The following is a 22,873-nucleotide window of genomic DNA, read 5'->3' as shown; positions in this document are numbered from 1 at the left end:
AAACTGCGCAGTGAAATGAGTTGTCTTTCTTGAAAATACGGCAAATATGTAAACAGCATCACTTATGAAGATAATAAAATCCGATATAATCAACTATGATTGGCAAGTGAGACCTCAGTATTTCCATTTCCAATCAAAATTCATTATTATTGGCTAAATAGAAGAGAATTTTCAAACGCTAAAGCTATGGCAATTACTGCTTTACCTTCGTTGAGACTAACGCACTTCCTCCACTGCTTCACGTTTCGGCCTATGGCAATGAAAGAGGTTTTTGTGCCAGGAACGATTGAGGCTGGGCGAACTGAACAGGTAGCATCCGTTGAGGATTCTCCAAAGTCATCACTCTAAAAACAAAGATATGTGCTTCCTTTAAAGAGATGTCTTTCTTGGAAACAGAATATGATACATCTTCTAAAGAAATCATAAAAAATACAAATGAAACGTCAATTTTTGGGAAACAAAACATCCATGATCAATTTGATGTAAGTCTGAAAAAACTACAAAGATACCTTGACGGCACTCCTTTCAAATGAATGTGGGATGAAAACAACATCCCGTTTCACTTTATGTTCAATCACTGACGGCCTGAAAGAGAAAGCATTGACTTAAGCCTAAACAAAAGTGTTTTACAGCACCCTGTGTCATGCTAAACAGTCCACTTCAAGCTCTATGTAATGCACAATTTTTCTGGGTTCTTGAGCAATTCAGACATTTCAGCAAATTATCTTTTAAGGCTCCTTAGTCAGTAGTCAATTTAATCCTACCAGTTAGAACAACTTTACAAATCCTCTGTTGCTATCGGCTCTAAAGGTACCCGTTTAGTAAAATTCCTAAAGTAAATAAACGATTGTTATTGGAATAAATACTATCGCGAAAAGCATTTTATAGCGACATTAGGAAGAGAAAAAGGCAAGTTGAGTGGAAAGCAGCCATTCAGATATGCTAAAAGCTCTTTTCATTGCTTCCTAGAAACAACCGAAACTTGTTTCTTTCACAAAACTGAAAATAAAATCAAAATCAGACTGATAAATGAAAATCTTTCTACAGAATGGTGAGTTACGATTGTCGACTGGCAAAAGTAATGCATGAAAGAAATCTTACGAATATGACTGCTTAAAGACTTTTGGCTTGATATCAGAGGCAATGTCAACTAGAATCTTTAACATTTCCTTGAGGATCAATTCTGGAGTGATGTTGAAGTTCACTGATCCAGTGTGCTTATGAATGGACGCTGCACCTTGGTTAAGCATTTCTTCTAGGACCAAGTCGATACCTCTCAGATAGCTGTCAATCATAATAAAACAATTGATCAATGACAACATTCTTTAGTCTAAATCAGGATAATTCATTCAAAATATTTTCATTTCATTGCTCATGATTGCCTGCATTTGGCCATGACGATAGAAAATTTCACAAATCATCTTTATTGTTAAAGGGAGACATCTATTCATAAAAAAAAAATCTGAAATGGTCCTTTCATGATTTGAATATTTAAATTTTTTTGCAAGTTGCTGGGGTCTTAAAGGAGCTCTCCAATTCATTTCTTAATACACATTCCACACCTCCATTATAGCAAATATGAAAATAGTTGAAAGTAGAAGAGGTTCTTCTATTAACCATGTCTCAATAAAGTCATTTGGCTATTCCAGCAAAATGTAGCACGTCATATAATCATGTTACCCAATACGGTAAAGCCTAATTTTCGCAAAGACTGCTGACAACACGAAGATAAGCCAAAAAGATGCCAGCAGAAAAAGCATTCATTTAGCAAACAAAACAAATGGAAAGCAACATTTAGCACCGTCATTCAAAAGGCCAATAACAGGGTAGTTAGTCTGAATAGCAAGATAGTTCCGTTCTACAATAGGAAGATTCGATATCAAATTTAACTTGATTTTCAAGACAGGATTGCATCGAAAGCTAACAAATGAAAAATGCTGTATTACCAAGGGTGTAAATATCCAGTTTCCCCTCTCTCAAAATGCCGCCTGGCTTTCCTAGCCTCGTTGTCAAGCCGCTTTCTCCTCTCTATTTCTTTCCATGTTAGCTCCCTTCTGTCTCCCTCCTTCACAGCTTCATCTACGTCGCTTTGTGTGGCATTGAATGACTCCTCGACCTCTCTGTCCGTTAATGTGTCATATGGTGAGCCAATAGGATTGTCAGACCCAGAAATTTTTGGAAGCAATTTCTCGACTTCCTGTACAGAAACAGAAGCCTGCCCTTGGTTGCTTGCATTCAAAAGCTTTCTAGTTCCTGTGTCCTCGTTGTCAGATTTTATGCTAGTTGGTGATTCTCTCGAACGATTGCCGGATGGGTTTAATGGGAAGAATTCCTCGAGAGTCTCATACGTCTTCTCGATGTTGTCAACTCCCTCTATTTGACTTTTCTTGGCAGAGTCCCGAAGCGACTCTTTAGAAGCTTTTTTGACTAATGGCTCTTTTACTGAAATATCTTGTAGTGATTTGTTTCGCAAAACGGCAGGTGAGCGTGCTCGGAAATCAGAAGGAGTAGAAGTCTCGGAGAGAAACTTTTTCCCCGACGTTCTGGAAAAAGGGGTGCTGGAAACTGGGGTTGCCGACCTCGAATCACTTTTCACAAAAGTAGGTGTCGTCGCTTGACTGTGTATGGATGGTGATTTCGGGAAGTAAAAAGATTGCAAGTGCATCGGTATTTCTGAGACAGGGGTAAATAAAATGAAATACTCGAAAAAAATATCACAGAGGGCTTTCTGGACATCAGAAACAATTAGGCCCATAAGTTCATCAACGTTGATACTGCCTCTATGCCAAACTTTGAATTCTAGCAACAGTTCATCCTCTGGAAAACAATCAGAGAAGAAGAAATGGTGACTGAATAAAGTCCTGATGGCGTGTCATTTTATGAATAATACAAGTTTTCTGAGATTACGAAGTGGTCCTTCATTTACGATAGCCACTTTACACAATCAATAAATCAATTGTAACTGTATGAGATCAATGGTCACAATCGACCTTGAATGACATGAGATAAAAGACTGAACGATAAGTTAAGTGCAGATTACCTGGACCTCTGGCGGAAGCAGCTTTAATCTTGATAAAGTCTTCGAGAGAATGCGAGTAAAACTCAGGCTCAAATACATCAACCCTTGCTTTGTGAAACGTGGGATACACAGAGAGCGGATTAAGATCTGCATCGACTACTGATAGGTATATGCATCCGATGCCTGCAAAACAAAATAATTTGTCTTAATATTGGACAGTCTAAAAGTTGTAACACTGCAAAGAACGATAAAAACGACTGCAGATTACATTGAGATTAACGAACTACAGAAAATTCTCTAATGACCATTGCTCCGAGCCTCTGTTTTGTAATACTTTAAATGTTAAAAAAGCCGCGTTTGATTAAACCAAACGAATGAGTGATATCAAACCAAGTGAATGAGTGAGCTATATGAAATTTCAGCATTGAAACTAAAATAAAATCAAGCAAAAAGCTATATTCTTACAACGTCCTTTTGTTTCCCGTCTGTTATAGAGGTACACATCATTGATTGGAAGTGATTCTGCAAATCCCAAGCAAGAATTTCTGTCACCGTAATTTTTAAAGTGAAATTCAGGGTTCGTCTCCGTGAATCTCGGAGTGTGGAACCTTTGTAGCAGGTATTGCCGCAGGAAGTAGACGAACGAATGTGTGTACTGGAAGGTCATCTTTGGCAGCGCGATGTGTATAACGTCTGGTGCATGCCCAGGAGGCTGGATAAACTGGAATTGAAGAGACCTTCTGAATAGTAGATGATGCAATTTTATTGTTGGGGAAGGGGGTGGCATCTAACGTCTTCAAATCAAATTCTTTAGCGTGTATCAAGGTATCAAAAAGCATCTGTTCGGTTCTCAATCATGCTTAAACATGCTCAATCAATCAATAAATCATAAAAACAACCAATCGATCGATCGATCATACCATACCAATCATACCAATCAATTGTCAATAAAGCGATCATATCAAACACAGCTGTACGGGCATTTTGAGGAAATTTAACTTTCCGAATAATACATATTTTAAGTGAGAGGCATTGTTAATGGGGATTGCAGTATTGCTCAAATAAATTAAATTAAAACCGTGTTTTGACTAAAAATAATCTACAATCTAAAGGTTTTTTTCACGAGAAAGAAACTAACCTGCACATCAGCGGGTGCCAGTCTACACTTCGGATTCCTAGCTATCAGAAGATTGAGCTGTTCGAAAACAGCATCATCGAGTTTATTTCTTAGAACTCTGACCAGTTCATCTTTGATCTCACTCCCAGGCTCGTTTATTCCATGAACGCAAAACTGAATCTTTTGCACTGTCATGATCGAAGCAAAGGACAGTTCTGAGACTGAATCCGCCACGACAGAATTCGTTCTCTGCGTCTTTATATCTGCCTCCTTGAAACACACAATATTTCACAATTAGCTGTTAACTAAGAGAAAAATATTTAAGAAAACGTTTAGACTCTTACAGCAAAATTTAGAATTTTTTGCTGTGGCAGTTCACTTTACAGTTGATTGCATTCCGCAAATTAGAAAAATTTGCATGCTTCAATTTACACAGTCTGCAACTGCGACATTCAACCGAAGAAACTCAGTGGTTCAATAGAAAAAATGGCCATACTTTTAACTCAAGATCCTCTTGAGCTTCCTGCTTTTCCTCTAACTGCATTTTACCGGCAAGAGACCAACTTGACGAGGCAGCAGAGTTGTAAGAGAGATTGTCCTCCTTTATTGGATCGTCGACATCAGCGTTTCTCGTGGGGTTTGCCAGCTGTGAAAGAGGTTCGCTCTCTAACAGCGTCTCGTGGATTCTACAAAGTGTAGACAACGCCATTAAAAGTGGGCCATGGAAGGGGAATCGATCTGGCAAAACAGAAGCACAGACATCAAACGAGACAGTTTTCCTCTTCGAGAAATCAGTCGAGCTACTTTTTGACATAATATAGCAAGCAATTCAATGTGAAACAAGTTTGGAAAGATGTTTTCTTGAATTGACAGGTTTTGATGAATAAACGAACAACGGATATGTCTCTATTCAAAGAATACGGGTTTTAAGAAAAATCAAAGAATCTCGACAAAGCTAAACTACTGAAAACGAAACAAAAATGAATGCTTGATGCGAAAAAACTTTACAATGCTATAACCTCTAACGGAAGCTTAATAAACTGTAAATGAACAAACCGGAAATAGAAGACATTGTTAGTGCTTTCCCGATACACAAACAAATTCGACCGGTTCAAAACAGCGAATCTTTCCAAGACGGATCGCACTGCTTGTATAGCTTTCGACGTTCCCTTAGGCTGCCCAGGGCTTGACTTCAATCGATAATGAACTGGTAAATATGTCTCCCAAACTTTGTCGCATTCGAAATATCCAGGATGAAATTCAAATTCTCCGTGCACGACTTTGGAAAACTCAAACGACATGCCAATCTCTGACGTGGCAGTCACAAACAGCTGCTTAGCTGGACTGGTTTCTCTTCTTGACCAGATGTGTTCGTCTTCTTCGGCAACAAGCAAGTTATGACATGTAAACGTCTCGTGTAGATCGTCCAGAAGCATTTGCTGGTAACAGAGCAAGAAATGTACTATGAAGAACGGTCATGTTTGACCTGAGTAATCAGGGTGGGCTATCTGGGTTCAGATTTGAGCGCAGACAAAGCACTTAATCTAGAAACAGCCTACATGAAACTGCGGTTTCGACACGAAATTTATATAATAAGAACAGCTAAAGATTACCTGGTTAACGAGTCGACCAATTTGGTCAATCATTCCAAGGAGATCGATATAGCATTTTTCACTTTGAACATCACCTGAGTCAACAGCTTCCCGCCTTCGAAAATATAATGTATATACATTCATAATAATCAAATATAATGATTAAGGCGGGAAAATTTTGAAAACAGCTCGCCGCCATTAGGTGCTCATCCTACAATGTCATAATCATGTGTTCAAACGAAACGGTTTTTTCGATTCAGAACGGAATGAATTTTAGAATTACTTTTGCAGAATGCAAAAATAGCATACCTTTTATGGTGATAAACAATAACCTCACTTCCATGAACACTCGCAAACAGCCAAAAATCCGGACCAGTTTTCTGGAAAGAATAATCTTTATGAAAAGCAGAAAGGTCTGTGGAGGTATCTTGCAAATTTAGGGTTAGTTCGTTGTCCTTCTCGTAGGATATTTTGGTATCACTATATCTCCTTCTTATAATTTCCGTATTTTCTCTACCGGGAAGTGGCAAACTTCCACTGCGCGATCTTAGCGTGTCTTCAATTGTCTTCGTCTCCCGATCAAGACCTTTTACCACAGAATCTACAATTTCCAAAACAATTTCTTTGCAAAGAGCAAGTTCGTCCTTTTTGCCTCTAAAGCTTACACTAATAAGCTGACCGCATTTAGAAACAGTTTCTGTATCAGCAAGCAATTCAATATCTTCATTCGTGCAATCTTCCCCGTGATTTGCCACATGGTCAAGAGATTCGCTCTTTTCTTCAAACCCGTTCTCTGCTTCGTTGGAATCAAGGGTCCTCGTGACGTCATTCACGTCATATTGACTATTTTCTTCACTGCTCAGACATAATTGTGGCGAAATACACTTAGACGTCTGCAGTTCTTTTAAATCAAGATCAGTTCTTTCGTTAGGGTCAGCCTTTCTAACTTGTTTTTCACTCAGGTTATCCGCAGCAAGATAGAAATACTTTCCTTTATTCAAAAAACGATAGTTATTTATTTTTGCCCTGCTCAATTCACTCATGAACAACTGAAGACTTTTGTCTAAACCACATACGAATCTCAATGAAATGCGGCGGAACTGGCAGTTGTCAGTACTCGAATTCTTCACGTGGTCCGCCACGTTGTCCAAAGTGGCTTCGATCACAGGCGATGTGTTAATTAAAGCAGACGCTATCTCATCCTTCAAAAGCCACTCGATTTTCTTCACGATTATTTTGAAAGCGTTCAACTGGGCTTTGGGCAACGTCTTTAAAGGATCCATCAATGTGTGATCAATCAAAGTACTAAAACAAGAGTAAAGTAATTGTCAAAACTATTAATTATCGCTTTCTGATTGAATCTGCAGTCTCTATATAAAGAAGGAAAATGACTAAACTTTAGAAAATCTGAAAATGCAGCCGTATGAGAGCCTTTGATCTAAGAATCGGAGATAAAATCAGTATTCCGACTGTTACTTAAACCCGCCTTTGACAAAAATTATCAATATCGTGGACTTTAATTGTAGGCTTGTATTAGTAATACAAAACAAGCTGATCAAATCACCTTGCTTTTTCTCTTACTGCTGAAGTCAAGACTCCCTTCTCATCGCCGAGTTCAAACACGCCTTGCTTCATTTCGTCTTCTGCAATGCTGCCATGCTCATCGACAAGGAACTCGTCATCAGCCTCGGATTCGGCACGCGTGGATGCAGTCTCGTCTATCACCTTCCAGCATTTACCAGATTCACTTTCAGGTGGAAGGGTCAGACATATAAGATCAAGCGTCACTTTTAAGGTCGAGCTGAAAGGATCTATGTGGTTTCCTCCCTCTTCTAGCATTCTGATGATTTCAGCTGGAATGCAAACAGAATATTTCTCAAAAAGTAGTAAGTACAGTTTAAGCAAAAAAACTCAAAATTGGCCTATATCGAAATCTCTAGCGTTCTAAAATGATTTAGCTGACAAATGTTACTTACAAAGACAAGTAGGCAACGTGTTAACAGGCAAAAGACCCATTTCGCTTCCGGCTAGATTTCTGTCCCGCAAGGAGCACATCAGATGGAGAAACAATGGGTGGGTGCTAGGATCATCTTCGGACGCACGATCCGTGGCACTTCCAGGCTCAGAAAAAGCGTCTGCTGATTCAAATGCGGAAAGTGTGCTGGTGCTGCCTTTCAAGCTCACTCTGCTAAGCTGCGACTGAAAAATTAAATACATTGTCTCTTCAATATTTACCAAACATATCAGTTGCACGTGGAAGAACAATATTTGATGTCAACACTTGACAATAACTTGAAGTTTGTCGCTATATGTTGACTAAAATAAACTTTAATACAGTTTGCTTATCCTAGCAGTCAATAAAATGCAGCTACAAAAGTTAATCAGTAAACCGTGCATAGTTTAAAGCACTTGTGTACACATAAAAACTTTGCAAGGCTGAAGCATACTCAAAAATCTACGAACATCAAAGGCATTTGTAACATTGTAATTTAACACAGCACTGCATCACTTTTTTTAACTTGTCAGAAATGCAAACTCAACATACAATATTATCTTCTCTGTCTGTGTTGATTTTCGCATCTTCTTCCTTTGTAGAGGAGGGCAGTTGTTCGGACGAGCCATAAACGTCACTGCTCGCTTGCAACTCCGTCTCTTGCATTTCACCTTCTTGAATTTCGCTCTCAGCGTCCGATACACTGTCCGAGTCTCCGCCATTCGACTAAATCAGAATATTATCAATCAGGTTAGCAAAAATGAAGAGGGTTAAACGAGCAGAAAGTTTATAAAGTTTGATATATAAGGAGGACCGAAACCTGAGAATCTTTTGAGGAAAATTCCCTTCGTAATGATATGACAACTTCAGCAGCTGAGTACTTTAAAGCATCCAGGCTAAAGACTGACTCTACAACCAATCTCATTAACAAAATACAGCCACAATAGTACAGCAAATGAGTACAACAAATGATAATACCAACACTAGTACAGAACGAAACATACATAAAACAGAATATCAAAACATTTGTGGATCACTGGGTTTAATCATGGCACAACATGTGGATCTTTGCGTAAGTTTTGAATGAAGATTTTAAGTAACAGCCCTTGCAGGAAAAACAATATTTTCACGGAAAAGATCTCAGCAATAAGCTTGTTAAAAGCTTTAACAAGAGCCGACGGCTACAAAAATGTTTGATACGAGTAGAAGAGGCCAAATCAACGAAGCTTCAGATTTTGCTGCTATTGAATGAAGGGAAAAGGAGTTACTAAACTAACTAAAAATATGACCGACAGCTTAAAAACCGTAACTATCACCTGATCATCACTTGCATTGTAGTAAAACAGTTCCGCATTTTGAGGCACATTGCTAAATTTGGTACGGAGGATTTCCAAGAAAGACTCCTGGACAAACTTATGGACATTTTCACTTCCACATTTGGGTGTTGTCATTACTGGCGTACGGGGCGTCGTCTTACTGGTGCTCCCTGAACTGAGTTTGCCACCACGCCTTATGACAACATTGCCTTCAGACAAACAATCGAATACTTCTTCTTCTATCTGCTGGTTTCTAAAATGCTTGCATATTATCCGTATGAAACTGGTTATATCAACTTCAATGCAAGATTCTTCACAAATCAGCTCAACTGACGACTCGACGTCCTTGTTATTAATAGCAAAACCAAGTTGCAGATTCTTGAAAACTCCGTTGACAAATGTTTGGAAGTATCTGTCAGAAAGCGACCTACAAAATGCAGTTAATTCCGCCGATTTAATCAAAACATCAACAATGTCCCCAGAGTAATGGCGGTAGTCTTTCTCTTCATGGGAAGAATCAGACAGCTTTGATCGATAGTCGACAAAAATATTATCTTCCTCGCCAGGCTTCGATCTCACATCTGAAATTGTAGCAAATCTACATTCGTAAAGAAACACCGGAAAATATGGCCTAGCTTTACTCAACCATGGGTCACTTGCATCTTCATCGTCCATAGATTCCCTCAGTTCCCGGACGCTGTCTTCTTCACCAGGTCTGTCATTATCGTTCATTCCTGTTTTTTCCTCCTCTTTACCGCCTGATGCTACATTAGCTGTAAATTGGTCTTCTCTTCCTTTTACTTCCACCTTGTCGGTCCTAAGCATTGGTTCCAAAATCCCTTTTAGGTTTATCTTTTCAACATCGCTCAAAGTAGCTGGAACTACAAGCATGATAATTGATCTTCGTGAGGCTCCTGCGTAGCACCTCCAAAGAGGCTTGCTTGAGAACTCAATATTTAGTTGTAGTGATTTCCGGTAGCCAACGCTCTGCTTTTCGATACACCTCTTTGCAACAAAGGAAGAGAAAGCTGCGCAATTAGCATCGGTAAATGGTACCTCACAGTCAACTGATTCCAGCAAGGAACTGAAGAATAACGAGAGAAGCGTATCGTTTGGACGTTGTTCGCAAAACTCCATCTCTGAAAACAGATAAAATGCGTAAACATAAAACTTGATTTGCATTTTCTTGAAAGCCAGTTCCTATTAATACTAAGGATTAAATTCACCTATTGTTATACCAAAAACGTAACTGTGGATCGAGGGAGAGGCGCAAGAGAATTGATACACTCTTATAACATAATAGAATTAAATAATTACTTATATCACAAAATGAAATACTTAAAACCTCGATTCTTCTATCTTTTCTTGTGTCATTTAAGACTGTCCCTCAATTGGTTTCAACTAAGATACTGCGCTGTATAGGTTGTGAAACATGAGGGATGGTGTATAAACATATCTCACCATTTTCGGCACTTTTGAGCAATGGCAACAGCAAGCACACTTGCTTCGACTTTGCCAAAAGAGGAACAATGTCAAACAAGAAGGGCACGTCAACTACGGTGGAGTTAGCAAACCATTCCGAAGGTGGCTTGACCTCTGCATCAGGAGGAGGTGGGATGGTTGTCAGTAGGCTGTCAATGCACATGCTCTCCAAATGCGAATATGTCACCATCTCTTTTACTGTTTGATGATCTTGGCAAAAAATCTTTAACAAAGGAGGGCAAATAAGGGTTTATTAGCAAAATGTTTAAAGTCAAGGGGCAAGAGAAAATCAAATATTTGAAAGACCTAACGAAGATCAGAGCTGGGTTTTTATGATGAAAAGTATTCCAGCGAGGGATCTTTCTGCAAAGTAATTGCAAAGCGTTAAACATACCTGTTCTGGTATTTCGTTGTACTTCATTCCATCAATGTATTGTAAGGCTCGCCCCGCGCTACCTACGACACCGCAATGGGGTTCTACCCATATCTCGGTGGCAATTTGAAGGTCACCCTTTCCATCTCTAAAGGCATCACTTTCAACAGACTCGTTTTGAAACCCTTCTTTGAGCTGTATACAACGGTGCGGAGGAAACAGAACGAACTGCAGAACACAAACGTTTTTATCGGCGGTTGGAGACACTGCTGGAAGCTGGAAATGAAAAAGTAAACTGACTTGAAGCTGAACTGATTTTAAAAATAGTGTTTGTTACTTTTGGAATGACATTCTACGATCGAAAAATACTGTATCCATTTTCTAATGTCAAGTCATGTCAGACCTCGGTCCGGTAACGTACATACAAATTAATCAGAAAAATGGGATGATACATTTTTACGAAATGAAAACGCGCAGACTTAATGTTATAAAAATTGAAACATTTGACAAAGAAACTCTTTCTTGCAAAGTTCTCACGCAATTTTCTCACAGCCATGAACCTTCTTTGAATAAAAGCATAAAGCTGATTGATTGATTCTTAGGGGAATTTATTCGATTCATGTTAGTACCAATTCATTCTTGGTTGTTTGAAGACCACTTGCAATAATTTCATAGTTTCTCTGAAAAGAATTCGTTCAAATCTCGTCCTTAGAGCCGCATGAAAAATGTTTTCATAAATATACACAGCAATTCAGCTGAACACCAGTTTGTCGAAAAATAATCTAGCTTCCTATAGATATTTTACTGCTACTCTCTCTTCAAACATTTTCACTGATTATTTATGACAATACATCAAACACTTCATGTTTCCAAACATTTTCACTGATTAGCAATGAAAATATCCTGGTCAATGTTTTCAAACGAAATATCCAATTGAGCAAAATGCAATTCAAGACAAATTTGTTTAACCAAACCGCACTGCATACATTCTCAAAATTCAATTCAGGTTTAAGGCTGACGTAAGCAGCTTTTATAAACAACAAACTATTTGAATAGAAAAAAATACTAATAGTTTAATAGAATCGAAATGAAATGAAAAAAGACAACATGCAGACAGGGTGACTGCCATCTACTAACCTCCATCGGGACTTCCTTTACCATTGTTATGATACCATTTTGATTGCTGCTGCAGAAATGAAAGCCTTCGAGGAGACGTCGCCTAAAGTAGGAAACGTCGCCATGTCAGTAAATAAACTATCGATTAGAGAGATTGCAATATGCAAACTAAGATAGCTCAAGTTTGGAAAAGATGTAATTTAAAGATGCAGCCATAAGTCCCTGCCAAAAGTCCTCCAAACAACTTGTGTCTAAGATGGTAAAGGTAACAGATAATGCATCTCCTGGTGCCTAAAAATGTCGATTGTAGAGCTTTCTATCATAACACTGTTTGAAAAGAAAGAGATGGGTGACATTGATTTCAAAATTATGACTGCATACTTTGTAAGCGCATAGAGAATGGCAGCCACAGCACCAATAGGAAGTGCTTTCGTCTGGCATGACATCTTCCAAACCCATCTTTGGTTATAGGTATAGCGCGATAAGGCACCAAGAATTGGATTGCTTCTTTCTGGGCCTATTCCACCAGGAACAATGACTGGTGTTAACCTGCTGCTTGATTCAGTAACATCCAAAACGCTGGCATGGCCTCGGCCCTTGTACTCAGCAGACCTCAGGTCATCCGGTATAATTTCATATCTAATGCAATAACAATTGTAAACAAGGTTAGAGAGTATAGACAGCACAGAGCTAAACCTAAATACTAAGGACTAAACCAGATAATAACACTTAAATACACAAAAAGGATCATGTTTCCGTCAGCTCTGATTTAAAAAAGCCTAAGCTTTCTGCGTTTATTGCCAGTGTCTTGGGTTTACAGGGAACCTGTTTACAGAAACCTGATTTATACCAAAAGGTATTAAAATTAGCGTGTAACCCACCCTGCCTTTAAAGCCTAGAAAACCAGAATCATTCCAAATGCAGGTGAAAACAAGAGATTCCTGTTTACATAAAATGGTAACCCGATTCATGCTGCGATGCTAAAGAGGTAATATGGAACATTTAAAGCGCTTTTAGCAACACGTGATCAATGCGTTATGACACCAAATGTCTCATTGAAGATATGCAAAGTGACCGGAAAGAAATTCGAATTTGAATTTAAAACTGCTTACTTTACAAGTATCCTTTCTAAAGGCTTCTCAAGAAAAATCACACATCTCTTCTCTTTGGTGGTAAGCACAATTGATTTGGAAGGAGATTCCAGGGAAAGTTTTCGCTCTGGCGAAAAAAGTGGCTTTTTCAATGGAGCTTTGATTGCATCAAGACTTTCTTTTAGTTCTGAAACAATCTGAAAATCAAAAAGAAAAATTCAAACAACTTGTTTTTAGGTCATACTATCAAAAAAATGGTTATGCTAATATTAGTGGAAAGGTTATGTTTTCAAAAGGCTATTTTTTGAATTTCTGAATTAAAACCACATAATCTGAAAGAATAAATAGAACAAATTATAAATGAGAAAAAAAATAGACTGGTCTATTGTTACAGATTGCCAGAAAAATGTCCACATGAGCGCCGGTTCTTCCCTCTTCAAAATATTGTCATTTGACTTTGTTTTTTAACTTTCTTTTGACATTAGAATATTTCACTAATAAGGGTATTTCACTGACCATACTTCGGGAGGTCTGTAACCAATTTGATTGACAGAAGAAGAGCCGCTTGTGGCGGATCACACAATGAACTTCATTGTTATCTAGCTTATTTATTGTTTAATCAGCCAATAACATGCGAATAAGTTAGCAAATTCAGTGAAGCGTAACTTCCATTCTTTTCTTTCATTTTCCAATTGAAACAACGTTTAACTTAAATTAATGTTTGTTGAAAGACTTTAAATAAGTTCTTGCTTGGACCTTGGAGGACCTCGTGGATAAGGAATCATTTTGTTTTTCTTTCGCAACCAGAAAATTTACATTATGTTATGTTTTGAGACTTTTGAAGGCAACGACTTTCTGCTTAAAGATACTCAAGGAAATTTATTCAAAAATTGGTTTCATTCAAATAAACAGGTTTTCTTGCACTACTTCCTCGTATCTCATTAACTCGTACGTTACAAATAGCCGATTCACCAACAAATAGCCAAGCCAATTATATTCTTCACCTGTTGTCATTTTTCAACGAAACAACATTTTCTCGGTACTTGGGGTGCCAACCTTTCAGGGCTTTGGCCCACTAGATACAACATGCATTTGATGGTGAAATGGCTTTCTTTTTCTTGTTTAGATTAGGTAACACTTTAATTTCAACGCTTTTTCACTTTTTATTTCAGCTATTATCTATCAATTAGTCGATAAATTGAATGACTGTAAGTTTCCCATAACACGATAAAGTGCCCCAAAAAGATGCACTGATTAGCTGACCTTGTGTCTTTCAGTTCCAGCTGTGCCACCGAGAAACGCCAATCTTATTACCACGCAAAGACCTTTGAAAACCAACCGAAGAAGACAGAACGAGTACGGTGTTTTCTGACTCTTGCTACAAAGAGAATTATTTGTGAAATATCAAACATTCGAAACGATCTAAAGGTTCATTAAGAGTAAACATTTCGTTATTATATGGAAAAAGTGAAATGAAAGCTCAAAACGAAACGATTTTGGAATGTTTCTATCATCGATGGAAAGCGAAAGAAACTTTTTTAAACAAGAAATTCCTTGCCTCTCAACTAAAAGACAAACAACCTTATGCAATTGTGCTGCTAAAACAAATACAAGACATGTAAACGAATAAAAGTTAAATTTCAAGTGATTCACGCAATGAATACGAGACAAGACACAATTCGCTTTTGATCAGTTCTCAGCTGGAGCTATTTCATTATTTTGCTAGACCTTGATAAATTTTCCATTATTTTCCACCTAAACAGTCATCCTTAAACATTCATTTAACTTGCTATAGCTATTTGAATTTTGGTTAGCTAAAAGAAATCTTGCGACAGTGCTGCCATTTTGTGGCGGGTGGTGCAATACTTTTCGAACATAAGTGCATTTACCTTCCAAGAAACCTGATGTAGGAATGGTTTTCCAGAAGAACAAACGAGCTCCAGTCCCTCAGAAATCTGTTCAATGCATTCATCGCCGTTCTGCAATGAACTGTATGGTATCGCTCGCTCACTGACGGTATGAACAAGTTCTTCGATATTGGCCTTTACAAAGAACATTAGAATAAGTAAGCAATATATATCATAAAAATCATTTCATTTTCAACTTCAATGATAAAGCAAGTACAGTTCAATGAAAATGCACGAAAGATCAACGATGAAAATGCAAGAAGACTTATCATCGGGAAAATTCCAACTATTTACCAGGAAACTATATGAAAATAACTCGGAAGGAATCTAATAAAACTGAAAAATCAAGACAAAGATCGGTGGCTCACCTAGCACTTAAGGGGGCTTTGTTTTAGCTCATAAAAAGAAAAGTTTATATCTCTTTTCTAACGCCTCTGCTTGCTTTAAGTATGTGACCAGCTGATGCAGACCAGCATCAACAAAACTGGGCAGAGAGAAATTCAAGGCTGTCTACTCGGTCAAAAACTGTCTTAGATCAAAGGCCTCAATACATAATGGCTTACCTATCATTTTCAAGAAGTATACTGACTCTGTGACAATGAAACCACTTCTGCCTAAAAAACAAGAGGCACCATGAGCCAAAGGCAAATACATTGAAGCTTGGGAAAAGGCTTTCTAAATTTGTTTCTAGCAATATTATGACAATCGTCACATGAACGAACCCAACTACGAGTTTGAACTGCGAAGCAATAAAATCATATTGAAAAAACTGTAAAATATATTTAAGATAACTTGTCGTCTTCTTGTTTAAAATGTCAATGTGCATGTTGATGTAATTTTTCCTTTTGAACAATATGTTTATGTGAAGGGCAGAAATATCCACTCTGGATTGCGTATTTAAAATCCTCTTGCTTTTTGATGCATTCGTGAGTTTTCGCCTATCATAATTACATAGAAGATTTTGAATAACAAACACAAATCATTAACAATTATACAATTTAGATATTAAAAATCGTTGCATGATAAGATACTAAAACGCAGCGTTAAATCTTTACCCACCACGTCTTGGTATCAAGATGCAGAATTGGCTTCCAGTATTCTGCAAAAAGTGCCTCCTGCGACTTTGCAGACTTCCTTTTCAAAATATACAAAAAACATTGCAATATCTAACCTTTCGTGATCAATTTACTTCAAATGGAAAGACAACACCAAATGAATGCATAAAATGTACGGCATAGTTTTTTTGCAAGAAACAATATCGTGTCAAACATGAAAGATACAAATATTTCTCAATAAGGCCATTCGTATTAAAAGACTAAAGAGATGATAATAGCCACTATAAAAATGTGGTCATAAGCAAAGTCGGCCAGCTCCAATTCATCCTGTAACTATAATAAGTTTCATTTAATAAAAAGCCTAAAGCAGGATTGAAAGGGCACTACTCACTTTGACTTGCCTTGTTGTAAAGACAGCACCTGCGTTCGAAAAACACCTTCATTTACCATTTACCAAAGACAGCGATGATGATTAAATAAAGCTTTTACAATTCGGTGTCCTGCTACATATCTGTCTACATAAGAAAATGAAATTCGATCGAAAGTTTTGTCATTTAAGAAATAAAGCTCTGGAATAAAAGCATTATAGACCTTTCAAAGTCTAAAGGAGCAAGGAAGACAACAAGATTGGATGATATGTATGTAATATTAATTTGTAACTCACAGGCGTCCTGGAACTCTGCGGTAAGTGAAACAATGGAACACCGTCTTTGGCACTGTCGGGAATGGTCGTATAGGCAGGGTTTATCGAAAATGACTGAAGTCTCACAAGCAGCTCGTCAGTAGCTTGCAGGCTATAATGTAAAGAAATAAGAACGGGTGAAAGAATGCATCACTGCGAGAAAAATGTACGGCTAATAAGCACAATATTGAATCTAATAGTAGAAAAAAGGCCTAAAAACATGGGACATAAGAACATGAAGCATCGCCGAATATCATATGTTTACTAAAGCGAATAAGAAGCAGACAAAACCACATATTACACTGTCTCCCTTTGCAGAAGATTATATACCAACAAAAACACAGTCTTTTCCAAAGATTACTGTCATGTACCGAGTTGTTTCGAGTGCACAGGTCCATTCCTCTTCAATTTTTATAAAATAATTGCAAGTTTTCCAATATTTCAAAAAATTAGTAAAAGAATTCAAGGAGTACCTTTTCATTGTTTGTTCAAACTTGTAGACAACGGTTTTCCTAGAATAAAAAATTTGGATTAAAAGGCATTTAGTAGTTTTCAGCTACGAATCCAAGATGAAATCTTAATCAATATACTACTTATTTTAACACTACTTTCAAGATTCCCGATTATTTTAAACTGAGTTGCCGGACAAATCTTTGAGGTTGCTTAGAAATTAGGAACATCATAAATTCCAATTGAAATTCTAATTTTTTTTGGCAGTTTTGTTTTGTTTTTTTTTTCAAACTACAGGCACTTGAAATATTTCAGGATATCTGCAATATCATCTCCAGTACTCATGAATATCTCAGGTACATTAGATCTAAATTTCCCACTCACGTCTATCAATTACCCACCAATGCAAAAAGCTTCACCCTTAAGAATCTACACTTGCCCCTATTTCTTTTCCCTCCCAAAATACTTCCAAGAAGAAATTTGCTCTTCTTTCCCATCTGCCCCCCCCCCTTGCTTCGGTTTGATGATATAACTTTAGGGATCCCTTTTCCCATGATATCGCCAACTGATAAACACCTTCCCAAAACAACGCCTTACAGAAATGTATTCAAAGGTGTAAAACGTAATGATGTTTATAATGACGAACTTGCCTATAAGAACTGGTGAACTTTTGCTTTGATGTGATGTCCACAAGGAAATCATACGAGCCTTTGATAAATACGTCAACATGCGTCGAACGACTGAAAAAATGACATCATGTTGCGAATCATAGCATAAAAAGATTTAAAAAACAAAAGATGAGCTAAGAAGTCAAGGAAAAATCTAGGGATGTTGAAAAGCTGAATTATCTTGGAAGAATTGCAGACGCATTGCCAAAAATTTTGTATTACCGTAAATCCTCGAATTCCTGGGGGCTTATTCACTTTTGACATTTTTGGATGGGGGCTTATCCGATGGGGGCTTATTCGATGGGAGCTTATACGAGGGGGGGGGGCTAATAAAATTATTGTAGAAATTAAGAAGACATTATTAAAATACCTCGTTTATTTTAGGAGGAATCTTTTTATGAGCATTTAATCAATAATTACCAAAAGTATGAATTTGTTGTGGTAACTCAATAAAACCATCAAATTGAGGGGGTTCCAATTGGAGAATATACGGTAGAAGTGGGGGCTTATTCGAGGAGGGGGGGATTTTTCGAAGGGGGGGGGGCCAATTTGAGGATTTACAGTATTGCTTTAAATGGTAAAATTTTCGTCTCGGGGCAAATTTTAGGCTTCGTTCCAATACTTTTCAAACAACTCAATGGACTATTACAAAGGCCCGACGACCTTAATCGTTGATAAACCTTATTACGGAATGGAAAAAGCAACTAACTAAAAACACAAGACCAAAATGCGACTCGTAGTAACATGCCGTGCAAATACCAAATTCAGAAGACAAGCAAACAAACTGCATTTCAGGAGTTTGATTAAAAAAGAACTCACTTCGACTGATCAATAGGCCAAGCCTAAAAAAGAAATTGGAAAATAAGGGTTAACAATAGAAGAAGCAATGTTGTCAGGATTGCATCGCTGGCAACAGCTATTAGTACTAAACAAAATACTTCACCCGTTGATTCCAATCATCCATGAAAAATCTATTGAAAGGTATCTTTTCTTCACAAAATAAACATTCACATCGTGTCAAGGAATAGCCAACCCATGCTTGAGTTATTTAAAAAATTTTGCATGGGTCGAATGAAATGACAAAGAGCACATTGCACTCACCGCTTTGGCTATGTATTCTAAGAGGACGTGCTCTTTCCATGGCAAGGTAAGCTTCACTTCGAGCTGAGTGCCATCTAAAAGCATTGATAAATAAAAACACATGATTGTACAGGAAATAGGAAGTAACAAAGGTTTGATCGAACGACAAAACAACGGCTTATTTTTTACTGATGCTGTTGGATTTCCCACTTCTCGCACAAAATGCTTATTTATTGGTGAAAGTAATGTCCATAAAGATGAGTCTAGATGATAAGAAAACAAACCTCTAGAAATGGCGACACTTTCGATCGAATACCCTTCTCTAAGGCGAACGCTCAAAACACTAAAAAAGAATAACAGCTTATTCAAAATATATACAGAGAATTTTGCAACTGATCAGTAATCATTGTCTCGAAATGTAAACGTAAGAGCATCTCGGAACAGGAAATTAACACTGAATTTCGACTGAGTATTGCTGATCGCATATAAGTACCTGGATATCCTAGTTGAATGCTTGCATTCAGAGTGCTTGATTTTCTGCATCGGCTGAGATATCGAGCTAAAGCAAAGAAGGGGATTTAATTGTTAGTTTAAAACTAGAGCAGCTATTAAAAGATACTGAAAGCTCGATTATGGCGAACTTCTTGAGCCTTACCAATTGGCTGCCCTGCCACTTGGAGATGAATCAATACACACGTAAATGGGAAAGCGTGAATGGGTATTGAGAAACTGTTCATAAGGCTGTCATTCCTGTTTTCGGGAAGTCGTTCCTTTGTCCTCACATTCCACGACATTCGTCTTGGATCTCCCTGAACTAGGTTATACTTCTCAGGCAAGAGTTGATTATACTTCTCAGGCAAGAGTTGATTATTAGAGATATAAGCAAGACTAAAACCAACTAATAATCCAACTTAGAGAATCATTAGAGATATAAACATGAAGGATCGGGGGGGGGGGGGCTGGGTTGAAAATCTGCACGTGAAGTGGGTTTGAATCTGAATCAAACTGGAATCAAAGGAATAGTGACAAATTTGGATGCTTTCATGTCATGATTTCATTAACTAATGAATTGTTTCATGATGTTTTTTCATGTTTTTAACTAAAAATACTGTGGTGAAATCTTAACAGTAAAAAAATGTAACGAGCAATGCCTACAAATACAAATTCCGAAGAATTACACTTTACATCCATTTTGAAGCTTGCCCTAGAACCCTTCGTTGTCCATGCAACCGCAAAAACACTTACAGGAAAGGATAATATAACTAAAAATTTACCACTCGATTTATGAATGAAACTTTTTTAATATCAAACTTTTTTAATATATAGAAATTCTTTTAAAAAATACAATGTTTATTAAAATTTGCATAAATAAAAGAGAAAAAAATGATATAATACGAACTCGATTTTATCTTTAGTAAAGGGCATTTTTCTCATCCAAAGTTTGTTGGCTACATCATCGTATGCGATTTTGCCACGGTCGATATCAGTATGAAAATTCCAGCAAAGAAGGGCTTCATGGTATACGTTCATTGGCTGTGCTTCTAGAAATTACAAAAATTTGTAAGTTGCATGCTAGGCGAATCCTGTTTCTATCAAACACAATACAAAATGTCATAGTTTTCTTAGTTGCGTGTGAATTACTGTGAGTTGGAAACGTTTTACAATGAATAAGCAGAGAAACGTTTCCAGAAGATCAATTTCTACTTCTAAGTGTAACTCTTCTACCCCTCTTACAGTCCTCCCCTTACAAGGCAAAGCTGGCATCGGCCTTGCAGCTTTCAACTTTACAATCGATTATATATCATCTGGTCAGGTCGGATTTTGACAAATACTTATTTGATTAGCTATAAACTAATGACACCTTTCAGAGTTTCAAACTAGATCAGAACCAAATTATTTGTAAAACAGATCTCCACAGCGATAGATTTATCTATGGCTCGCAATAGAAATATTCATACTGCGAAATATAATATGAACTGTGTTCTGCCACCTTGTACTTCGCTTGAGGTTGGGTGTTGTTTTGGGTCTGCAGAATTCACCTGGAAAGACAGGTAAAAATAGCATCAAGACGTAAGCTTTAATTGAAAGAATTGAAAGAGAAAGAGAAATTGAAAGAGAGACGTAGCTAGGTTCATTCTAAGGTTGACGTCACAAACTCACTCTTGGGCATGCGCACATGTAGGCGCCGGAGGTGGCGGTGGCTATGAACTGCATAAGAGACGTGTGTGGAATAAAGCCATATCTGAAACAGAAAAACAAAAATTTTGCTGTTTTCGCGTTGTTACTAAAACAAATTTAAAAGCAATCTGCAATGGCAAAAGTGAATCAATGGCAGAAGACGTAAAATGAAACTGACAATCTTTGCCACAGGCATACTAGCTGACGCTTGGATGGCGCTTAGTATACATGCAGTTCAACATATGCAGTATAACATATATACTTCAAATTTCCAAAGCCTGATGGTGAATGGCAACTTAACTCGAAACTACAGATATTTAGCTCTTTGGTAAAAAGATGTGCTAAAAAACGAGACTGGTGTTTTGTCTCTTTAAATAAATAATAAAAATTTGAAATTCTAACTGAGAAAATTCACATGTTACCCGTATTTCGATCCACCGCCAACTTGCAGAAAAGAACATACAACGGTGCTGGCCCTCATTTGTGCCAACACAGCGTCGACAGCAGATGCATCGCTGAGATTAAAGACTCCATCAGTGACGATGACTAAACCTAGGACAAAAGCAACAAATTGAGTTTCTTTATGATTACCGGTTGATCATCCTGAAACAGATCATAAGATTCAACAAGCTAGCGGCTATTGTCAAAACACTGCTATAATAAACAGGCCTTAGTATACAGTTAATTACAATATTCCAGCATTGCCACTGCCTCACAGGTTGAAGCTCAAATGCGATTCCCTAAAACCAAATTGGAAGCAAATACGTAACTGAGTTAACTACCTTTCTGCTTCAATTTGAAAGTCATATTTTAATTAGGCTTAATTTGCATGACAAGGTCGGTATCTTTCAAATCTATTACAAACCAAAAGCTTTATTTTGCCTGGATGTCATATCCAGTAAGCTAGGAAATATCCAAAAGGGACAACCTTAATATCTATCCGAGTGACTCGCGTTAAGGATATTTCCTTCAACGTGGTGAACAAAACAAAATCAATCAGAGAGAGTGAAACAAATTTCTTCAACATAGAGGATCAAAGTTAATAAGCAGAAGAAGAAGACTCTTTGGAGGCACAATCCTATATATAAGTAGACTCTTATGAAATAGCAATATCTTTTGGATGAATGATACTTGAACTTGGATTAAAAAGGTTTGAAGAAAATATCCAACCTGCACTTGCGTTATCAGGAAGCAGCTGCAGTGCCAGTAAGGCATCTCTGACCATGTTGAAAAGACTTGAATCTGTATCGTGCCCAACTTCATCATCAATTGCATCTGCTTCAACAGGCAGCTCCTATTCAAGGGAGAGCAATGCCTGTTAGTCAACTGCAAATTTTTAGATTGTAGCAATGATGTAAAGAGACTGTTTTAAAAAAACTTATGAGACTACCACTTGGTGTGTTTAAGAGGGTATTCATAGGAGCACATTCCCTTTATGTCCAATTGATCTTTAGTAAACAAAATCAGGTATATAGAAATGTAGAAACATAAGAAAAACGTTTTATAAAAAATTGAAATTCCATTCGACTGATAAAGTTAGTCAACAAATTTAGCTAATGCTCAAATTTCAGAATTGCCAAAATACCTGGTCGTATTTCCTTGACAGTTCCTTTGCTAATATGTCTTCCAAAGACTGCAATTTACATTTCAATTCATACAGCAAGCTATAGATATTGGTTCGTGATACAGACAGTCCTTGAACAAGAACCTAAGGGCAGCAATAAGAAATATATTCAATGTGTATTCAAAGTAAC

At 37.4% G+C, this 22,873-nt stretch overlaps 1 protein-coding gene across 2 annotated transcripts in view; it reads right to left on the bottom strand.

Annotated features, from left to right (window-relative positions):
• LOC135693269 (KICSTOR complex protein SZT2) overlaps window positions 1-22,873 on the bottom strand; it is a 38,134-nt gene that overhangs the window by 10,462 nt on the left and 4,799 nt on the right. For both annotated transcript variants that reach the window (XM_065211713.2, XM_065211705.2), the window contains exons 6-43: window positions 22,705-22,827; window positions 22,290-22,413; window positions 21,542-21,671; window positions 21,102-21,183; window positions 20,932-20,980; window positions 20,341-20,482; window positions 19,435-19,500; window positions 19,226-19,284; window positions 18,963-19,036; window positions 18,681-18,703; window positions 17,844-17,933; window positions 17,217-17,255; window positions 16,726-16,855; window positions 16,453-16,481; window positions 16,066-16,140; window positions 15,570-15,620; window positions 14,989-15,141; window positions 14,363-14,477; window positions 13,121-13,296; window positions 12,390-12,647; window positions 12,030-12,111; window positions 10,914-11,168; window positions 10,499-10,742; window positions 9,038-10,176; window positions 8,274-8,447; window positions 7,705-7,927; window positions 7,293-7,581; window positions 6,038-7,033; window positions 5,750-5,843; window positions 5,193-5,575; window positions 4,633-4,822; window positions 4,158-4,406; window positions 3,485-3,740; window positions 3,041-3,202; window positions 1,947-2,817; window positions 1,102-1,284; window positions 510-585; window positions 206-344 (exon numbers count right to left, since the gene is read on the bottom strand). In XM_065211713.2, coding sequence (XP_065067785.2) covers window positions 206-344; window positions 510-585; window positions 1,102-1,284; window positions 1,947-2,817; window positions 3,041-3,202; window positions 3,485-3,740; window positions 4,158-4,406; window positions 4,633-4,822; window positions 5,193-5,575; window positions 5,750-5,843; window positions 6,038-7,033; window positions 7,293-7,581; window positions 7,705-7,927; window positions 8,274-8,447; window positions 9,038-10,176; window positions 10,499-10,742; window positions 10,914-11,168; window positions 12,030-12,111; window positions 12,390-12,647; window positions 13,121-13,296; window positions 14,363-14,477; window positions 14,989-15,141; window positions 15,570-15,620; window positions 16,066-16,140; window positions 16,453-16,481; window positions 16,726-16,855; window positions 17,217-17,255; window positions 17,844-17,933; window positions 18,681-18,703; window positions 18,963-19,036; window positions 19,226-19,284; window positions 19,435-19,500; window positions 20,341-20,482; window positions 20,932-20,980; window positions 21,102-21,183; window positions 21,542-21,671; window positions 22,290-22,413; window positions 22,705-22,827 — 7,993 coding nt within the window. The remainder of the gene's footprint in view (window positions 1-205; window positions 345-509; window positions 586-1,101; window positions 1,285-1,946; window positions 2,818-3,040; window positions 3,203-3,484; window positions 3,741-4,157; window positions 4,407-4,632; window positions 4,823-5,192; window positions 5,576-5,749; window positions 5,844-6,037; window positions 7,034-7,292; window positions 7,582-7,704; window positions 7,928-8,273; window positions 8,448-9,037; window positions 10,177-10,498; window positions 10,743-10,913; window positions 11,169-12,029; window positions 12,112-12,389; window positions 12,648-13,120; window positions 13,297-14,362; window positions 14,478-14,988; window positions 15,142-15,569; window positions 15,621-16,065; window positions 16,141-16,452; window positions 16,482-16,725; window positions 16,856-17,216; window positions 17,256-17,843; window positions 17,934-18,680; window positions 18,704-18,962; window positions 19,037-19,225; window positions 19,285-19,434; window positions 19,501-20,340; window positions 20,483-20,931; window positions 20,981-21,101; window positions 21,184-21,541; window positions 21,672-22,289; window positions 22,414-22,704; window positions 22,828-22,873) is intronic.

This window comes from Rhopilema esculentum, chromosome 10 (genome assembly GCF_057945365.1).
Source record: "Rhopilema esculentum isolate cy_ngs chromosome 10, ASM5794536v1, whole genome shotgun sequence".
In the NCBI taxonomy this organism is placed as follows: domain Eukaryota; kingdom Metazoa; phylum Cnidaria; class Scyphozoa; order Rhizostomeae; family Rhizostomatidae; genus Rhopilema; species Rhopilema esculentum.
This window is presented reverse-complemented; position numbering and strand designations above follow the sequence as displayed.